Here is a 22,231-nt window from a genome sequence, read left to right on the forward strand (position 1 = left end):
TACCGCGGCAGCTTTGCCATGGTTTCAGGGCAGCTTCGGAAAATATTTACCGGTATGCCTTATTACCATGTATGTTGCAGTATCTGGGGTTTTTGTACTATGGATAATGGCAGGTGAGTATGGTATCAATGGGCCTCATTAGTGCGTTGCGACTTTGGTAATTTCAGTTACAGAGTCGTAAGATTTGTGAGCTGTTATCCATGCAAGCCTCTGTCTTTTAACAATCACTCTGACTTTTTGATAGCTAGATAGTCTGCTAGTACAGCAGTAGGGTAATGCCAGAATGCGGTACCGGTAATCTAGGTACCTTACTGCCCTATTTCTGTATCTCCAAATTTCTAGTATTCACGAGGTAGCCTACGATAAGTTGAATTATATTTTAATTTGGCTGTGTAGACTATGTGTACTGAAGTATCTACCAGTATCTTCATATATGTTTAGATCTTGAAACACCTTATTAAGTAATAAATGGCAGATACTTATTTTAAGACAAAATCAGAAAATTTTGATGATTTGTGCATAAAAGTGAATGATTTTTACCAATGCATACTATGTATCGGAGTATCATTTACAACACCAGGTGGCTTTCAACACCACCTGAAAACTCAACATATCAAATATGCTGTTCATATCATCAATGGGGATGAAAGAGGTATGTATACAGTATTACTGGTACAGCCTATAATTACTGAATATTTTCGTTGTGATGACTGGACATTTTATAAGTCGGTATATCTTCAAATATTTTAGCTTTCATTATGCCTTGTAGAAGAGATTGTATGAAGCGAGGAACAAGTGCTTTGACCAGGAGTCACTATCATTGTCCCTCCTGTGAAAAAATATTTGGACGGAGAAATTCTATGATTGACCACAGGAGGCTTACTAAGAGTAAGGGTTAAAACTATTTTGTGGCTTATTTCTTGCAAATAGAGTACCTAGCTATAACACAGTAACTTTGGAATTTCAATGTTTTGTGTAGATTGTATGGGTGTGATTGAAAGTGAAGAAGTCAGGGATATGGACATAGATTCTAAAAACAAAAGTTCAGAAAGTCTATGTGAAGGTAAGCTAATGATTGGAAAGATGTTCTAATGGATATTTAGCAAGTATTAGGTATTGAGTTGGTGTCCGCTTATAGATATGAGAGCATAAATAATTGTTTATTGTATGTCAAGAAAACTCGTGCATTGAAATTTTGTGATTTGTATCTATTTCTTTACCACTTTTACATGATTCATTTTCATTCGATATTTTTTTCACATTTTTAGACCTTGTTCGTTTACATACTTTTACTTTACAGGTACTTTCAACTTTCAATGCATACCTTGTGACAAGCGCTTTAGGCATCAGTCGTCATTGAGGCGACATGCTCAACTTAAACACAATGCAACTCAGCTTTTACCGAGCGTATGTGTTGACACATTCAATGGAATCTATATGGTTGCTCAAAGTGATTCTGGCCCACTTGCTCCAATTCATGTTCAAAAGCACACATTGAAACAAAAAATTATGTGCACTGATGACGACTGTATTTCAATTATCAAAGCCATTTCAACAGTCAATCCAGGAATCCAATGTCGACATTTGGACTCTATCTCTGAATCTTCAATTTTAACGACAAACAAACTGCAACTGTCATCGCTAAACCGACTAAGGGAATTTAATATATTGAATGATTCGTCGGTTCAATGGTGCAAAAATATGCAGGAAATCAGTGAAAAGGATTGCTGCACTCTTGTAGCCCTTGTTGATTTTTCAACAATGGGTTTCGAAACAAGAACAATCTATTTTTCCGTTTACACTGAAAAAATTCAATATTTTGCACCATTGAAGAGGGTAAGAGTTTCTTTCAATAAAGATAATGGGGAATTTTCGTGCCTTTGTCCAACCTCGGGCATGAGTTCGACATGTTACCATGAGGCTGTAGCGAAGTGGTGTTTATTGGAGCAACAACCTGAATGGATCAAGCGCCCTTCCAGGTTTATTTAAAGCATTTTTATACATAATAGGTGTATTTTCTTTTATAATGAATTATATTCTGCAGTAGTATTAGTTATATAATCCAAAATATTCACCTCATCTTTCCTTTCTACCAGCAATATTACTTAGTAGCATGTGTGCTTCCTTGTTTTATTGGACAGATTGGTTAAATGCCTAATTTTTTATTTCATTTTTATGTTGTAGCCCAGGGGTGGCCAACACGTTGATCGACCGGTTGATCGCCACGTTCTGAGTGGTCGATCTCGTCTGATGTTTAGAAAATTCGGTAACATATCTTAAAAAATTGCGTTTAACCAGTTTCATGCAGCGCATGTTGTGTGTTTTATAATAGAAATAACGCAGTACTGCGCACGCGCTAAATACGATATACACATATAGTCCTTGAACCCAAACGAGGCCGACTGAACAAATTATTATGCGATATGCAACGAAAGAAAGTTTTGCCGCTGCCAAAAGTAAGAAAATGAGCGTTCCGAATGTCGTGTCGCCTGAATCGAGTATTGAATATTGCCTGAACTAACGTAGGATCGTACGATAACTCTTGCGCTCTGTGGAAAGTAGTTGTCTCACTCCGGGAGTAGTGTGATAAATTTTATTCTCAACTGTAGCAGTCGCATCAGAATGCCAATTTTTCCTAATTCTAGGCGAGCTAAGAGGATATCAGGAAGTTTCAACAATCATGTAACTGTTATGGTTTGCGAATATTTATTTTTTGCTATTTAGATAATACATGGATACTAAGCAAGTTTTTTTTGAGAAATTCAACACTTACGACTGAAAACTAGATTTTAGTCGATCGCGGTCGCAAGTAGGTTGGCCACCTCTGTTGTAGCCTATTCAATATTTTTTTATAAATATTTGGATTAGGTATTTTTTAACATAGTAGAACTTGCTTTGGCAAGATGCATTTTCTGATATTTCTCATTTACAATGCTTCACATCTTTTACAGTATTTGTCATACACTGACTGATAATATGGACTATATGATGAAGTATTTTTTAACAAAAAAAAGAATTCCAGCTGAAATACCTCAGCGTCTTTTGCGTGACATTTCTCCTCCGCTTTTGCTGACTCCCTCTGAACAAAAATGTCTTAAGTGCAACGAGGATTTATGCATCAAGAATAAAAAACGAACAGTAGCATATGGAATGGGCCACATTTGGAAAAGTATGAATGCTTGTCATTGTATGGTTTAAACTTCTTATTGGTATAAAATACGAATTTTGTATTTCGACCAAATAACTTTGCCTAAGTCGAAACGTTAGATAATAGCCTGTGATATTATACCCAGATATTTAAATCATGCTTCTATGTTTTATTCCTTAACAACTATTTTTACGAGTTATTATAAATGTTTGCACAGCAACTGAATTATTCATCAAGGAATGTGCTGAATGTGGAATGGAAGTTAGATATCAAGAATATGAAGAAGGTTTTCATAATTTTGACAATAGTGTTTTATTGAGTCTCAAGTTGTGTTGTTATTTACTGCGTGGACTGAAAGTGAGTTATTGATTATTGCCGTTTACTGGTCTATTATGGACAAAGCAGCTCAAAGGCGTGTGCTAAATTCACATAAATATTTGTTGTATTGCATTATTTGTTCTGGTCAAATATGGTTTGCAAGGTTATAGCCTACTATAAAATACAATTTTAATTCCACTGTTTAGAATCATATCTCAATCGAGAGCAATCTAAAAATGTTGTTCATCGAAACTATTCCTTATAATAAGATCAGGAATGCGTTCTTGCATTTTTTGGCTCTCCAAGACTATCAATACGACTTTTGTTGCTTGAAATGTGGAATATATCCAACAGTGCTGATATGTGATGGTAATTGGAAAAACACGTGCAGAAGACCAGGTAACATTAGCAACATTATTTGGCTGCGCATTTAAAACATAGCTGATGAAATATCACAAGCTGTAAATTTGGTATTTCGTTTACATACAGTTGAAGCCGTTGACAAAACCCAAAATACTTGTGACCTCATTGATGTAGACGCAACTTGGGAAAAATTTCAGATGGAAATTATAGGAAGAGGATTTTATGGTCAGGAATACATTTACTTACTTGAATTATGCGTACAGATCTATCTCGTGGACAATCCGACAGTATCAATACCACGTTGTTTTGTTTAAAAACATTCAAGTGGCCTAGTTTATCATAATTATGGAAATTTGACACTAAAATTATTGATTAACTTTATTTGGTTTTTACCTAGCTTTTATTTTAAATTTTTCTTTGCTTTTGTTCACGTTTCACATGTTATTTGATAGTTTCTGTATTAGTTTATGTATCCAGTTCACTGATCTCAACCTTATTAATTAACCAGGCTGTAAGGAGAATCCATGGAAAGTGGAAATAATGTACAACACAGTTGCACCTTGGATATCTCCAGAATGCCGATTTTCAAGTGAAGTCCCAAATACAGAGCATAGGAAAGGATTTATTCTTAACAAGCCAGTTGTTGAAAAGCCTCTAGCTTACTCCAAAGTCTCTCATGAAGATATTCTTCAAGCTATAAACTCTCCTCTTGTAGGAATACTTTTTTCTACCTTTTTGTCTCACAAATAGTCAAAAATGACCAAATGCCTCGATTTAAAAACAAAAATTTGACACTGCAATAATTACAATAGTTTTTGTTTTAATTTTGGTGTTTATACTGTACAGATATATATATTTTAAAACTATAGCTATATATTTAAAAACTATTATTTGAGGCAATTGCTCTTATTTTGCAGACATCTGATTCTCGTTTGATAGACTTGTGTGAAGTCTTGGGTATAAGTAGCAAAGGGAGTTCAGAAGACCTTGTTAATACTTTGAATGAGCTGGTTCTGTTTAAGGATGTATGCCCTAAGATGTACAAAAGCATAAAACATTGCGGTGGTTGGTATTATTGTTTTATTAAAGAAATGTTTATCTTACTTAGGTCTAATGTCAATGGTTGCATTTTTGCTGTATTTATCTTTTCTACATTATCGCTATGATTTATTACAATGTAATACTAAAGAGGAATGAATAACTTGCTCTTATTTATATCTTGTGCAGCTGACAATGTTTTGGGATTTTGCTGCATGATCAAATGGCTTGAAAGAGATTTTCATCATTATTTTTTAGGAGGGATTGTACATTTTCGTTGCCCACATGGGATATGCTATTATATGAAATATCTTCTAAGACAGGAAAGTGCTAGAGATTATATTGACGGAATATTGTCCCTGAAGAGACAACCTCATGCTATAATATCTGACATTGCTTCCCAAGTGAGTTCTTTTTAGTTTAAGTCACTGTGGATATACATATTTTTAAATATTCTATATTTGATATACAAAAGTATTCACAAATAATGTGTAATTTATATTAATATTAAGGGAACTTTGATACTGTGTATTGAACTGCAGGTCCTTTCTCCTTGTTTACTTTCTACTTCGGATCCGTATGTGGTACTCCGAATATGCGCTATTCGATTAAGTTATCTCTTGTATTGTTTGAAGAAGTTAGACCATGATCTAACGAAAGCTCACAAATATACTTACTGTTTCGTTGAAAGAGATCATTTCACTTATATTAATATGTTTTGTTCATTCCTCCAACTTTGGTCAGAATACTCTTCAAACACTATTATCTGTTTTCAGGTAGCCCATCATGGCGAGGCTAGAAAAAGGGGTATTTTTGGGCCTGATAAAGGAATGCTGTTTGCATATACTGACAAAAATCTTGAATTGGAAAAACATGGCTCTCTACCACAGGTTAAACTGGATGCTCATAAAAAATACAGCCTCTGTGATAGGTTCCATACAAGATCGAAGAAAAAGACCGCAGAAAATTCTTTTCGCAACTTGAAGTACTGCTCTGATTTGAACATAAATACCAGTGTGGCAGAGCAGGAAAATGCTCACATGGCAAAAGATAGGCAAGCTTCCATCTTATTCAACCACCCCTCTTTTTTTTAATATATTTATATTGTGAAGTGAACCAGGGTATGGTGGCCTCGAAATGACAGTACAAGAGCTTCCGAAACACTGTTGTATATGTGACCTAAATCAATGCACAATATTTAGAAAACTGATGACTGAGGTTTTCGAGGAATATCTTTCAACAAACCAATTTTTTGTCCAGAGGGTTTGTTTGTTTGCTAGATGGGAAATTTCTCCAGTTCAGATACCAATTGTGGCATGTCGTATTTGACATTTTTCATACTATTCAGTGATTGACCATTATTACACAAATGCTTCAATCAAGGATGTATTGATAGTTTGCTTATTGAAAAGATATTGTTAATGGTAGATGGATCATATTACTATTTAACTCATGTTGTGATGTACATTGTCGATTATTTTGAGGCAATAAAGCATGACCATTTAATGTAATAGGCAGAAAATTAATTTGATGCTATGACACGTATAAAAAAACTCAAGATAGTTGGAAATTGATATTTTACTGAGATGAATCGCTTGAATATTGACATGTTTTAAGAGTTCATGCTGTGCGAATATGTTTGGTAAAATGCTTTACAATCTTACTTGTAGATCTTCAGTTTGCTCTATGGACACTACCAATTTCCTTTGGCTTTCGCGAGTTAGCATTAACCTGCGTAATAAAGACATAAACTCAAGATATGAAAAAAAAATGAAGACTCAATTTGGAAATAAAATTCGGAGGAATCATGAAGGAATTGCTATACCAGATGTTAAAGGTACATGATTTTCATGTTATTGAGTAATGTGGATATATTTTCTCACTACACACCTCATTTTAGGTAACGTTTTGGATGGAACCAGTGGATCGGTCACAGAGGTATGCATGTATTATTAAATTTGTTTTCATGTGAATGCATAGTATTGTAAAATAAAAGTAGAATAAGACATTTACGATTTATAAAGGTCTGCTTTTGCGGTTTCCGACAATATCATTAATCAAGTATAAAAGATATCTTTAAAATGTTAATGGCTTTATGTTATCCCATTCTTTCGAGTTATCGTAAATGTACAAACCTGTAAATGAATTGTAGCAATTTCTTAGTTATACTATGGAATGCATTTTTCTAATATAAGATTTAGGAAGGAATTAAACAGAATTCTATTATATGTGTCTTATAATTCATGCTACTACCTACCTACATCGATTATATTTCCTGAGGTTTGAAAATTTAGGAAGAATTACTCATCGACGAAGATGATGAAGCTATGAATGAGGTAGTTGCCAACCCTGAAGACAATGTGTACTCTGAAAATATAGTGAGATAATTTTTTTCTTGCTCTTACCGCTTTTGTATTATAATGCATTGTATCGAGTTTGATATGTGGAGTTATGAATTTTTTGCATGATGGTATTGATCAAATTATCTATGCCAGGAGTCTCCAAAACGCTGCACATGAGGCAATTTTTCGGCCTGCGTCACGGTTGAGATTTTCATTGTATTGTTTTAATTAACTTGTAAATTCAAGAATTTCATTCTGCATTATTTATTATAACGAAATAAACGAGTTTCGGTCAGATATTTGTGTTCGAAGAAAGCTTCGCAAAGTTAATTTATTGTGTCATATTTTTTTCAAATTCCTACTTCCTATTAAAGCAGAGTGGAATGACTACTGGAACAGTGTCACAATATCAAGAAGATCAGACATTATGGTAAGTATTTGCACTTAGAGGATGAGTATACCATGTGTTTCAACGACGTAATGATTAAAATGAATATTTAACGATGCTTTATATGGTACATTCTTCAATCTCATAATATGCTGAAGCCTTCAAAGAAGTTCATATTTCTATTAAAATGTCATCCACAATTTTCAGTCTTTCTTACTTTATCTTCATACTTATGGGTCAAACTTTTCATTGCAGTTCAGCAAAAATGAAATCAACTTCATGCAGTGATGGTAATATTTATGACTCCGAGAATAAAGGTGGGAGTTACTTGGTTTATCGTTAAGATGTCTTGGTATGATACTTATCTCTAATTATTCATTTACATTTTTCAGATAGTGATGAATCAAGAAAATGTCTTTTTCTGCCTGCCAAATTTAATGGTAAATTTTATAATATTCATTGTATTAAATTTTTCTTTAAAATTTGATATATTTTGGTAATTGTCTGAATGATAGTTTTTTGAGCAATAGCTGATCTCCTTCTATATGACAATACTTTGATTTTATGAGGTTATTATGAGGCGTTATTATTCAATGAATGATTCAGTTTTGTTATCAGTCATAGCGTTGCAATTACGTGTTACTGATAATGCTATGCATAATATTATCTTCAGACATACAGAAATTATGGAAGTCAACTCATAGGAATAGGATTGAGTGTGTAGTTGGAGATACAAAGAAAGGGCTAGACAAGGAGTGTATGTGCCTTCTTGAGGGTGACAGCTATCTTGATGATAAAGTGAGAAAATAGAACGTGAAAATTCCTTTAAAAGTGTTCATCGAATTTGTTCCACCCGTTGTAGAGTTATGTGTGTTTAACCGTCATTGAGGCCTAGTGAGAGAAACAATCTATACATTCGCGATAAATAAAGAATTCAAATTTCATGGGGATTAGCCATAGATTAGGTTAACCATTGAACAGAAATTAATCTTTGTCTTGCAAGGAAATTCAGCAGCAGCGCTAACCCTGCCAATAGAAGTAATATACCGAGGAACATTTTGAACGAATATTTATATAAAATGATTTTTAGCTGTTAAGAACTCAGTGTGTACATAACAAAGGAACTGTACAGCCATGTTCATAGTTTGGAAATCACTCAGATGTTATGCATGTACACAAGTACTAATTTATACAGGAGTATTACCATCAGAATGTAACCATCATTTCTAGTTTGTGTAAGATTGTTTATAAAATTGAACTTATAGTTTTTCAATAATTATTTTTATTTCAAATGCTACCAACTTTGCTGAAGATAATAGATGGAATAATTGCAGCTCTTTGTCATAAGGTATGTCTTTTAGTATTGTTCATCTCTGTATTCCATGTGGAACTGTGACATCTCCACAAATTATACTTCAGTCCGAAATTTCTTATCAGTGACTCAGTTTATTATTATGTTAATCTTTCTAAATCAACTTGTTTTTAGTGGACCAGTCATACTCAATACAGCGCTCTGTCTGCATTATATTCCACAATGTGGTTTTGGGAGGGGATTTATCGTCGAAAGTACAAAAGTTTGGTAAAATAACATGTTTATTATTTTTGATCATCGTTTATTCGCTTTCGTTACCATCCTATTTTACATCCAGGCCAAGTTGACTATTGAAAAACCAACTATGAGTGCTGTGAACCATGGCAATCACTGGACTCTAATGGTAGGTAAATTGCTAGATCTTTGTTAATTTAAATGAAATTCTTTTGGAAAATTTTCTTCTCAAATGCAATTACAAAATGTTTCAATATATCACGTCAAAACAAATATGGCATATTCTGTATTGTATTGCTCTTCAAACCAGAAATTCTTCTACTCTTGTGAACAAAGTTTCATGTTTTCAGATTACAGATCCATCTCAAGGGAGTGTCACTATTTATGACCCTGTTGGCCATGAAGAGAGTTATGCTGAAACGCTGATGGAGAATTGGAGGTTTGTGGTTTTCTGCTTGACTAAATGATTATTGGCTTGTAAACACTCACAGATTCATTTTAAATTATCATGCCCTTATTGAGTTCAACGATAGAACATCAATGTTTTAGTCATGCATTCAAATCTCTACTAGTGTTATCTGAATTTTAAAACATCAAAAACAGATTACCGAAACTGTATGGATCGTACGAGTTTTTTGCACTGAGATTGCAAGCTAGGTATGAAAGCTCATATTAGCAAGAATATGCAGTTCTTAGAACACTTCAAAAAAAAAGTTAAGGATCTAGAAATGAAATTGTTCCTATGTGTTGTGGGACTAATCAGGGCTGTTCTTTTTTTTACGTTTTCTCCCAGGAAATTTTGGAAATACCATGGAGGTGACAAAAGAGATTGGAGACTGTTAACAAACAAGCATAGTGAACAAGAAGATGGGTTTAATTGTGGAATTTTGGTTGTGAAGGTACATCGGGTCCAATTTGTTTTTATAGTGGTATTATTAAACTGATAAGGATGCACACAGGCTCATTACGGTAGATCTTTAAATTTTCATTTATATTTGTGAGTAAACATTTACTACTAGTAGTACTTTATATTGATACCACCACCATTCAACTGGAACCTTATTTTTAAATCATCTCATTGGTGCAAATCTATAGAAATATGAGTTGTTTTATTTTTTTACATTCTAGGCTGCCGAAGCAATCTTAACAGGTTGTACAACGGATTTCAATCATTCGACAGGCATCTGTAAAGTCTACAGAATCCATTTTGGAGACCTTCTGTTGGAAGCCACAGGTGCATTATTATTTTATTAACTAGGTCTAAGCATAAGTCATTTTTATTCAAGTGTGGAGAGCAGTGCTGGAAGTCGAGTAACAACTAGCACCATAACATCTATGCGGTCACGGATATGTTGGTAGCACACAGCTATATTTTGATGATATTTAGAACTTTCTTTTGAACATGGCTGAGTGGGTTATAAAACCAGAGCCCAGAGCTTTAATTTGATGATATTGAAAAATGGAATGGAAAAGGAAGTTAATTAAGTATCGGATTGAGGTCAATATTGATCGTGTATGCAAAGAAATTTTACTCATTTTTGCGGTTGGTTAGAATCTGAGGAGGAATATACATGAACATGACTATATTAGTTAGGTATTTGCAATCCTACATTTGTTTTCCTTCATCTTTTAGATGTTGATGAGCTGGCACACTTTTGTGTGGGCTGTAATGGCAGGACTGCCCCTGATGGTGGCACACTTTGGGTAAGGTCAAACATTTTCCTTATGGATGCAGTTTTGATGGATAAAGTAAAGTAATAATTTTGTTGTAGGTCGAATGTGATGGATGCGAAAGGTGGTGCCACCAATATTGCGCAGATTTTGCGGGTAACGAAGAGTTTTTCTGTGAACACTGCACATAAAACTTAGTTTTTGTGTAATTTTCTTTAATAAAATTTATTAACATGCACAATGTCATACTTCTTTTTTGGAATTTGAAGTTCGCTAGTTGAGGTTCCTCATCTGCCTGTAAATATTATAGAAATATTCGAGAATTGTCTTAACAAATAGTTGACATATCTAAGTGGCTTTGTCATAAAAGGATTCCAGTGTCAACGATGGAGATAGTGAGTGTGCAAGAAGCTGTAGGGGCCAACTGTGGTACGCAATCAGCTTTAAATTATTGCAACAACAAACCCTTATGTTGGGTAATTTATGAGAGCATTACCCTCTCTCTTTTTTATCGCATGCAATCCATTTATTGTTTTCACGGATTGCCCTCACCCGCCACTACACCCCTAAAACGAGAGAGACTGGCATGTTTTCATTTTAAGTTAAAAGTTATCTGTCTGTATTGGGAAATCAGAAACTAAGATAAAATAATATGTTGTTACTGCATATAATTAATGCAACTGGTTATAATTTGTCCCTGAAAAAATGGATGTAGTGCCACATTATAAAATACTTCCATTCCCGTTTTCTTACAAAGAGTGGCTTTTTCGGGGTAAAGGAAAAATTCAAGTGGTACCGGTTCGTAGAAGGTTGAGAACCCCTACTGTAGATGAATCGCCTAGCAGAGTAAATGCAACTTTAATCAAACCCAACCGACACAATTTTACTCTGGTAGTACTGCGATCTAATTTGAATCAATATGACTAAAAAAGACACAGCGCAAATGATATACAACATTATTTATTGCCAGAGGAAGTAATTGCACCTTACTTCCAACCAGCCATTACTTCCTGACCAGAGTTGGATCAATTACACTAATTCAGTTCAATAACAAATACAACTACTCCCTTAAATGTTTCAATTACATTACAATTACTCCGTGCAAAAAATATCAAACTGCATTTACAATTATAACATTTTGGTTCGTATTTACATTTTCCCTTGCTCAAGAACTGTTGGATTGCACTTGATGAAGATTAGGCTGCGAAAAGTTTCTGAACCCAATAAATTTCTTCATGCTGTATAAAAGTTATCCGCAATTGAAAAAACTCTTTCTGACGGGGCTGATGTTGCTGTAATTCAGCGTGGGAAATTTTTCTGATTTCTTCTTCCAATACATTAATTGGTCTTCATCAAATTGCAAAATTTCTTCCCCCAAATAGCTATTTACATCACTTTCTGATTTTCTTGGTCCTTTCCTCTATTTATAGATATAGATGGGAGAACATCTCTTCAAGTGCGTTTGATGAAGCCTTCTTTGAAGTTGTTACAGCCTGCCTCAGTGCTGCTCAAAGATTTAAAAAACTTTGACAATGGTGCAAGAAGTGGTTCAACACATGTTTCGGAAGAGTTTGTTTGATGTTCATCCATTTTCAAAATACTAAGATTTAGTCTAATTGAAAGTGTAATTGAGCCAGAATTTTAGCAAATTACAGTTACGATTACACAGAATGAAAATGCCTCCATTCAGTCATTACATTACAATTACATAAAAAACTGTAAATAATACCATCAGTTACAAATGATCCAACTCTGCTTCCAACTGCACCCTACCGGTACCGTACTTCAAAGCAATATACACCCAAGGATGACTTCATTTGTAACGCCAAAACAATTCCCTATTACTCTTATTACAAAACAACAAACAACACTGAATGCTAATCTCGCTTCTTCAGTTGATGGCAGCAACCAACTTGTCGCCGCGCTCCCCGTTATCCCGCCGTGGTAATGTGCAATTAACCACAAGGTTCCCCACTATCTTCCACTGTTCATGGCGAGAAATCTTTCGCTACCACAGGTTATTCCTACCTGCCGTAACCGCGGCAGCTCCTGCCGTGGTTACGGCAGCTCTTGCCGTGGTTACGGCAGCGTAACTACGGTTCATGGCAGTATAATTTCACCTGCCGTGGTTTTCAATTTGCTGCCGTGGTACCCCGCCTCACGCCATTGTTTGTGGCAGCTTGAAAGTTAGCCGCCGTGGTTTGGTCATTGTGGCCATGGTTTGGAGATTCCGCCATGGTTTTGCGGCAGCTTCAGATGCCGCGAAATACTTAAAACTGCACTTGCCTCTTCGGCATCGTCGAGCGTCAACGATGCCATGATCTCATTGATGATACCTACGATATCTGTCTTATTGCAGAATTGATAAAGTGCTCAACCGCATGCACTTCTATACTTAACTGTTTGTGATACCCGCACCTTTTCTGCCTCGTATATCAGCACAATACATACCTTACATACTGCATCTATCATCCATTTACTTGTCGTTAACTCGTATAAACCTCTTTTTAGTATAAGCATCTTTTCTCTTCAAACCGGTACCGGTAAGTCGTTGGTTTATTTTTTACCGGTACGGTAGTTGTTCCCGGAAAGTGTTGACGCGGCAGCGAGCCGTCACCGGTATTTTAATTTCGGAATCCATCTACGGAAACGGGGTCTCGTGTCAGCGTGTAGTGTCGTAACTCAAATCAGCAAGTACTTTCGGTGGGCAGAGCATTGGTACCGGTACCGGTAACGATTTTTTGCAGATAATAATCCTAACCCCAACCTGACTACCGTACCGGTACGCCATCCAAAAGCATGTCACTTTATTACTGTATTATGCGGACCCTAGGTTATGCAGTTATTGTACCAACATGCTGACATGCCTATTTCAGTACCGTAATTTAGTATAACTAAAATGATATTATGAGCAAAATCACAGGAGACCGTAGCGTTATTTTTAATAAAATATGATTATAGTCTACATTCTACATATCGGTACAGGCCTAGTTGGAATTGATGCTATTTCCAGGGAACAGCAAACTGAAAAATGTAACGTTATCCGCGGCGGTGTGGCTCAACGGGCTAAGCGTTAGGAATACGCTCGCCACCGCACCTCTAATTACTCTGCGTGGGTTCGCAGGTTCGAATCCCATGCAGGGATGGTTATGTGCGAGAGGATTGCTGGACTCCTCGCCGTCGTTGGGTGGTTCACGTAACCGCTGGTCGGTTACGGCTTCCTCCACCACCAAGTCCATGCTTCCGAAAAACAAACAATACAGTAAAAACTAATCCCATACCCGACTTGGAATGGTAACCGGACGAGAGGCCGTGGTTCGCCATATGGATAAGCCGTCTTATCGGCTTTCCTCTCCCCCGGGATAAATATGTAAATCCTATCCTATCCTATCCACCTTTCTTCCACTTCTGTACTTTATGTATTTAACAGTTTCAGCTTTTTAGTGGCAACTGACTAGGAAATACAGGATTCTCATCACCTCGCATAGTAGCATAATGTCTCTGGCACTGAATAGTTTGAAAGAGCAGATTGAAAAAGCAAAAGAAAACCTGAAAAGCGTAGATGAAAACATCAAAAAAATAACAGGAAGGGACCCAAATGAACCAAGGTAAAATTAGTGTTTCGAATCTCATTCTTGTGGTTATCACTGTATCATTATTATTCTGGATTATTTGTTACCGGTATGTGTCAGTATTGGTACGTTGTTGTTTTCTTGGGTGGGTGGGCAAATAATGAAAATAAGCCTAGTGCTGTAGTGTTTATTCAAATTTCCATTAGGTAGAATGGTAGGATAAAATTAAATTAAATTTGCTGCCTTGGGACCAGGAGTATAAAACTCAGTAAACCAATTGATTTGCACTTGCTAGGTTTAGGGTCGAAAAAATATATTCCTATTCTACCGCTGTACTATCGCTGTATTGTCTATCCATTCTGCCATTTGCATTGTGAGTGTGTTTTTTTTCACTCTGTCACGTGCAAACATGAGCAAACTGAATAAAAGCAAAATTACATTATTTTAAAATCATCACCCACATGAACAAGTTTTTACTTCATCATCAGTCATTTGGTGTTTTATAATAAAGTACGGAATACACAGCACCATGACAAATCACTATATGTCATCAGTTCAAGCTTCATCGGCTCTTTAGTTAGAAAGTTGTTAAATGATACTAAAGTTGAATAGGCCATATAATATCAATGTTGTTGCATGATGATTTCAGACCAAATATTGAAAATCGAAGACTATCTGGTGGTGCATCTCGCAACAGAGAGACTGGAAACATTTTAGGACGGTGAGTGTTTTATCCTCGTTATTTTCAAAGCATTCAATTTTAGAGCAATCATCTTTGAAAGAAGGCAACTGTATATAGGACATGACATTAATCATCATGGAAAGTAACAAGATGTCAATATGCCAGGATGGTGAATTATGATCTCACTTGTCAAATCACCAAGTTAGAGCCTAAAATAAGTTCAATTACACGATGAGTGATGGTTCTTCTTTTGAAGTGAAATTATTTTAATTGAGAAATGTATGTCAATGTATAAATTAATCTGTACTTGCAGACGAGAAAGAGATGTTCAAACTTCAAAGATACAGGATTCAGAGCCTCCAAGAAAGAAACTAGCTGTGTTCAGCAGGTATTGGTGGATGTCCTCGTATGTCTAGAATAGTAGTCTACTCGTCAACTGTACTCCCAAGTTTTTGTTATCTGCTTGGCGTAGTACCCTTTTTGTAGCAAACTGCTCATTCCTAACTGCACTCGAATGAAACTTGAAATGAGGAGAGGGTTGTTAATTGAGGAAATGTTATTCGGTTTTTAAATTTTCCTAGCATAATATTTGAGGACAATATTCCTGTTGTTGATGTGGAGGTCTGGTGAACTTCTTGAATCACGGTCAGATTTGGCACAAAAGGGCAAAGGCAAAAATTCCAAAACTACGACAAAGTCTGTCGTCCGAATGACTACAAAATCTACAATATACTTTTATCTAACAACTTATTTTTCAATCCCATAAAAATTATGAAAAGAAATTTGCTTGACTGATCGGGGACACATTTACATTATTTGGACGGGCATTCAAATTAAGGTTATACTTCATTTTGTACAACTTGCTGATGAAATCCAGGAGTAAAGTTTGCATTAGACCAGTGGTTCCCAAACTTTTTGTACCATCGCCCCCCTACAGTAGTTTATACAAGTTCATCGCCCCCCGGCACTGCGAAAAAAAATGTAAAGTCTGAAACGAATATATTACAGACCGAATAACGAGACAAATCATAGTTTATAGTATTTTTTAATGAGATGGATGAGCTTGGTGTTCTTCAGCGAGTTTTTTATAATATCTAAAATTACCTGTTTACTGAAGGAAAGGCGATTTCGTTGTTTTGATAGCAATAGTAGCACAGATGAAAACCCCTTTTGTAATGGTTTGTCAAATTTTGATAAAGATTTTCTTTAAGATACACTCTTACAAAAATTAGGCAGTGATGAATCCCTCGAATAGAATATGAATTTTATTTCATTATTGCATTGCAATATATTCTAATATTTACTGCGCTATTGAACCCCTGCACTCAGCATCAACTTTTCTGCATGTTTCCAATTGTCTAATTATAATTGAATTGAAGGCTCGTTAAACGAGAAGCTGTTTAATATAATTTTAAGAATATAATAAAATTTTGTCTAATCGTGCCTCACGATAAATTCTGTTACACAAGAAAATGTAATTTACTCCTCGAGCGTAGATTGTAAATGAAATTAATTCATTGCCAAAACCGCCGTTTGGATGTTTCCCCGGGCATAGACTTCCTTATTTACTTCGTGACATTGGCCTTTCAGCAAGATGCAAAAATAAACGGAACAATGCCCCCTTTTGCATCCGCTCAGACACATTTCTCACTCAGACAGATTTTCAGGCGTGGTCGTGAAAATTACCGGTACCTCATTTTCGCGTTTCTGAATTATATTTGTTAGTTTTTAGTTATTTTTCGGAAATTTAAATATAAATAATTTAAGTCAATGATCACTTTGTCTTCCCAGAAGTTTCAGTTTATTTACAGTAGGCAAAAATTTGGTGTAGAAATATCTTTGATAGACTAGGCTAAAATTCTTTACTGGTACTTTTAAAAAACAGATTGTTGAATGGTATGAATTAGAATGATAGTTTGAAACAAATACCCTGTTTTACAGGCAACAACTCGCAAAACCACTCTTAAAATACGCACCGAAAATTTTAAAATGGTAAAGTATAGGAAAAATTTCCCGGGGTCGAAGGTCGGGGAACGGTCCATTCAGTGGAGCGTCCCGTGACTGATTATTTTACTTCGGCGGCTGTATTTTGCCGACCACTGGGATACGGAAACGACTGTATCTTACTGCGAAGACGAGTCCAGCAATCCTTTCGCGTGTGATAATCGCCTACGTGATTCAAACATACGAAGAGTACAGTAATCAAGTGCACGATGCGCCGAACAAAAACAGGTTTCTAGAAATCGCCCCCTTCGACTTTTTCGCCCCCCTCTGTAGCGTTATAGCCCACCGGGAGGCATATCGCCCACTTTGGGAATCACTGCATTAGACAAATAATAAAATTTTGTGTCAGTATAAAAATTCATATCTTTTAAACATTGTGTTTTGGTCGTTTAAAAATGTAGGGTGGGTGCAGTGTACCAGAATTTGAGTGAAGAATAAAAGCACTACGAGCACTGGTCTAGAAATATAAAGATGGCTAATTTTAATAACAATTGTTTGCATAAGAAAGTTTAGCTTTCAACAACTGATTTATTATTTGCTTTTGAGCGATGTTCCCTCTAATTTTTTGTAGTATGTGTGCGCAGAAATTTTGGTGTGTGCGCACTTTTTTGGAAATGACTAATATTTGTGCAAAAACCAATGAAGAAATTTTGGCGTTCTAACCGGGTAATAAGTGGGCCAACAACAAACTTTCTCAACCTGCCAACCGAGCACATTGGTACATTACATCGAAATACGTCTGTGCGCAGTAAACCTATGCGTGTGCGCAGCCTCTGAAAGCTGTGTGCGCGGGCACACCTTAGAGGGAACACTGCTTATGAGCGCTATTGCTATTCAATTTTTTTTTCATAGCAATTTTCAGTCCAACATTTTTTTCTTTTAGGCTTGGACCAGCCGGGGGAGGTAGAAGAGTCATAATCAGGGGAAGGAGAAAATCAAAACAAGAAGAAGAAGATGAGGAAGAAGAAGAAATCGTGAAGAAGGTATGGACTCAATATTTTTGTTAGATTATATTCGATGCATAACATATTATTAAATTATTATCTTACAATGAGTTTATTTTGCAAGAAATCACAAATAATCAAGCACAAACTATTATGCGCTGAGTGAGATACCGGGTTTTATTGCAATTGACAGAAAGTCGCGAAGGACCAGAAATGGTCAACATATTATTCATGACTCATGAGTCGGTGACACCAAGATTTAAAGTCAAAAATAAAGTGAGAGGGCGCAAAAAGAAAATTTGAGCCTTTGAAAAAATTAACGGGTAAAGTAGAGATTAGGAAAAATGTAATATTTCGTATATAAAATTTGGAAAAAACATATGCAAGACTTTTAATAAATTATTTTTAGCCTGCTGTACAATCTTCTGTTGTATCAACTGCCAAGAAAATCACCAAAAATGAATTAATAAGTGCTCAGAATGTTGGAGAAAAGGGCAAGGCAAGGTATGATAGATTGTATGCAATATATTTAGCAGAACACTCCCATGTTTACAGTTTTATTTAGATCTTTTCAGTAAATAGATTGATTATCCTCGATTTAATGATGTCAATTTACTGAACTCTGGGAAAATTGTGGATGCTTGTCCAACTAAGTCGGCGCACTTCTTATTCAAATTCAACTTTTATTTCAGAAATCGCCGAATGTTTGGTGTTTTAATGGGAACTCTTGCGAGATTCCAGAATGATTCTGGCAGTCAGCGACAGCAGGTACAAGTATTGTTATTATAATTACTCTTTGGAGGAAAAATATACGCTCATATAACAGTCACATGAAGTACGAAGTTAATACTAAAATTTGAGATAATATGTATCTGTTTGAAATATATTATTGATTTTTTCCATCAGACACTAAAGCAGACTCAGAAGCAGAGAGAGGTGGAAACAAGACTCGAAGAGCAGACGATTGAAGAAAGAAGAAAACTGGCATCACAGCGGAGGACCCTCTTCAATGAAAGACGAGCTCAACAGAAGAGAATTCAACTACTCGAACAGAAAGTTGCCCTTGCAGATGAAGTAAGAGCTTTGTTATATATTCTTATAGATAACCAGCTTTATATAATTGCTCATGCCAATTGCCAGCTTCTTTTTGGTAAGTGCTAACACTGGCTTGGAAATGGAATCGGATAAACTTCTAGTTTACCAACAGCTTGTGGAGGCTTTCATGTTATCTATCAATATTTATCATATTTTTTCATTTGTCTATAACAGATTGGCAATTAGAAACAAAATTCAATGAGGGTCATTTGAAATCTTTTTTATTCAAACAATACTTTGCATAATGCTTTACAGCTTGTTGAATGGGAGAAAGAATGGGATAAAAAGTCAAAATTTATCATGACTAAAGCATCCCCCAAAATATTTTTCATGCCGAAAGACCTCACTCCCCGAACGCAGAGGGCACTGGAAGAAAGCAAAGAACAAATTAGAGGTGCGTTTTATACAATAATATAGCTAGTTTAATAGTATTTAGAGAATTTAAAGATTATCCTTAATTATTTTTTAGTATATATCAATTGGGATAGCTTCGTCCTGATATGGAACATGTATTTACAACATAATCAGGAATCTGCAATAATTAATTGTTTATTCCGCCCTCTTATCAACTCTTCTACCTCTGAACATTGTTGCTTGATATTTTGTATGATCTATGAAAAAGACAGTGATTTCCTAATTGAATTGAATATTTGAATACATATTCTACAACAGATTAATCATATTAAATGCACCGAATTCTTGATTTTAAAAATTGCTAGATTATAAATATCATCTTTTCTTGCAGACATTGTTGAAAAACACAGAGAATCTGTGGGAGAAACAATGAATATTTTTGATGCTGAAATTAAAATGCTGGAAGGCAAATTAGAGGATGAAAATGGTAAAGGGAAAGATTTACGTAAGAATAGGGAGGGTGGGGGTACCAAGTCACCTATTCGTAAAAGGGGGGTTAGAATTACTGTACCTTTAGAACATGAAGAGGAAATGGATCTTGATAGTATGGGGCCACAGGTCGACATAAAAGTTGAGATGGATGATCATGAAGAGGAAGTGAGTGATGGGGGTGAAGAGGGGGTTACTAATGGCGAGACAATGCACATTAAACAAGAACCTGTTGGGGCACATCAGTCTCCAGAATCACAGAATCATGAAGAAGCCATGGAAGAAGAAACTGGAACACTTCTCGAATCAAAACAACAAGTTGAAGGAATGGATTCACAAAATCTGGAAGATGATATAATAACTGGCGATATAAATGATAAAGTAATTACCTCTGCAGAAGAGAAGGAAAATGCTCTCCCTGATTCTGAAGATATGTCAGAAGTGAATGTAGAACAACAAGGCGCATCTTCGTGTGAAACAGAGGAACAAATTGAACCTTCTACCAAATATCAAGAAAATAATTCCCCCTCGTCTAATCAATCTAGCAATTCCAGAAATGATGTTAATAGTGCTGTTGATAAAGAAGATAATAATGGAAGTGGCCAAAAACTGAAAGAGATTGAAGAATTCGAAAATAATGTGAATGAGAGCAAAAAAGAAAAGACAAAGTTAAAAAACGGTTGCAATGACAATGAAGAAAATCAAAGATCTCCTGTGTCTGTCGGAGAAGACAAAAAAGATGTCAAACCAGGTCAAGAAAAATCTTCAGATTCTTGTGATGTCGATTCCACAACTAAACTTTCCTCCAGCGGTGATGAAATGAAGCCTAGCCATGAAACAAAACGTCAAGAGCATTCATCGTCAAGTGAATCTGAAACTGCTAGAAAATTAGAGACTCGTGTTAACGTTTCGAAAGCAGCAAAGCTTCAAACTAAAGATTCTCTCGGTTCTGGCAAAGCATTAAAGCACCAGAAAAGTGACAAGGCGCCTGAACGTAAACCTTTGTCTGAAAGAAAACATGTTCGTAAATCCTCGTCTTCTTCTAGTAGCGAATCAGACAGTGAGAGTGAAAAGGGGAAAACAAAGTCTACTCGAAAACCAAAACCACAAACATCATCTTCTTCTTCTGATAGTTCATCTGAAGATAAGCATCGCAGGCTCAAAAATCGTCAATTCTCAAGTAAGCAACAATCTCCACCCAAACGTAATATAAGATCAAAACCGAAATCTTCCGAAAGTGGGAGTAGCGATGAATCATCTTCATCAGAAGAAGATAGGAGAAGAAAAAGTTCATCACATTCACGTAGAAAAGATGATGATCGCAAATCAAAACATTCTCGTAGCAAAAGAGAGGTTTCTAGGAAGTCTTCGAGAAGCAGTCATCGTAGGTCTAGAAGTAGAAGCACGGATAGAAAAGATCGACGCCGGCGGTAGAGCTTGGTTTTGTGGAAAATGGCTTTTTTGTGATTCTGGGATATTGGAGAATTAATTTTCTGATGACATAATTGATGATAATACTCTCAATTCATTTTTATTAAACTTCGCCTCCCATCACTCACCTCACTCCTTTATTAATCTGAAATCAATGAATGTAGACTGTGACCGTAATCATGGTAAGTATTTGGAGGTCTGCGCTACCATTAGGGATAGGATTTTTATAAATTAGGATAATTTGTCATTATTAAGATGCAATAGGATAAGTTGAATGCGACGGCTGAGGATTGCTTTGAAATTTTTACTATCCCAGTTTGCATAGGAATGGGTAAAAATTTTCACGATGATGTGTAATCATAAAAGTGCAGCATTGAAAGGGGATTTACTCCGAAAAAAATTACCCTAATAATGTAGCTCTTGTGCCCGTTTTTTATTTAATTGACTCAAAGTGTATAGAATTTCATTTATTCAAGCTTCAACTCCTCATCTTACCAAGATTCTATTCTAGCGGTCCAGTTATATTTATTTCTAATGTTCATTACAAGAATGAACGTATTTTTCAAGCATTTGATCCTGCTGACTATGCGCTGTAGTTGCTAATTTACTGCGCCTGTGCGTGGTGTGGAAGTTTGTCATGAGAATCTGTAAAAAGTAGCTTTCTAATTCAATGTACAGCAGTTGGTTTGTGCTTAATCCTGTTAATGAATTATTGTTGATTGATCAATATCCGGCCCGGTCTAATTTTATTGAGCCCGTACATGAGGTCGTTTTGATTTTAGTCGTTTTATGTTGTGTAATAAAGAATTGATTGCCAGTATGAAATATTTTGTGGTTTTGGTACTG

General features: G+C 35.7%; 2 protein-coding genes across 2 annotated transcripts; both read left to right on the top strand.

Moving 5' to 3' along the window:
• The first annotated feature begins 220 nt into the window (after positions 1-220).
• LOC120326054 (uncharacterized) lies at positions 221-9,585 on the top strand. Its single transcript, XM_078112048.1, has 21 exons — positions 221-652; positions 751-894; positions 980-1,063; positions 1,301-1,979; positions 2,952-3,169; positions 3,366-3,505; positions 3,673-3,865; positions 3,956-4,054; positions 4,338-4,540; positions 4,747-4,894; positions 5,057-5,271; positions 5,644-5,921; positions 6,538-6,704; positions 6,768-6,805; positions 7,162-7,245; positions 7,584-7,639; positions 7,853-7,914; positions 7,990-8,037; positions 9,084-9,176; positions 9,247-9,312; positions 9,494-9,585. Exons 1-20 carry the CDS (start codon positions 469-471, stop codon positions 9,261-9,263), a joined length of 3,150 nt encoding a protein of 1,049 aa, XP_077968174.1. The 5' UTR covers positions 221-468; the 3' UTR covers positions 9,264-9,312; positions 9,494-9,585.
• A 4,637-nt stretch (positions 9,586-14,222) lies between these two features.
• LOC120326115 (uncharacterized) lies at positions 14,223-22,210 on the top strand. Its single transcript, XM_039392347.2, has 9 exons — positions 14,223-14,422; positions 15,036-15,107; positions 15,382-15,456; positions 17,956-18,055; positions 18,426-18,520; positions 18,709-18,784; positions 18,923-19,090; positions 19,367-19,505; positions 19,857-22,210. The coding sequence occupies exons 1-9, from the start codon at positions 14,310-14,312 to the stop codon at positions 21,386-21,388; spliced, it is 2,370 nt and encodes a 789-aa protein (XP_039248281.2). The 5' UTR covers positions 14,223-14,309; the 3' UTR covers positions 21,389-22,210.
• The last annotated feature ends 21 nt before the right edge of the window (positions 22,211-22,231 follow it).

Source organism: Styela clava, chromosome 4 (assembly GCF_964204865.1).
Source record: "Styela clava chromosome 4, kaStyClav1.hap1.2, whole genome shotgun sequence".
In the NCBI taxonomy this organism is placed as follows: Eukaryota; Metazoa; Chordata; class Ascidiacea; order Stolidobranchia; family Styelidae; genus Styela; species Styela clava.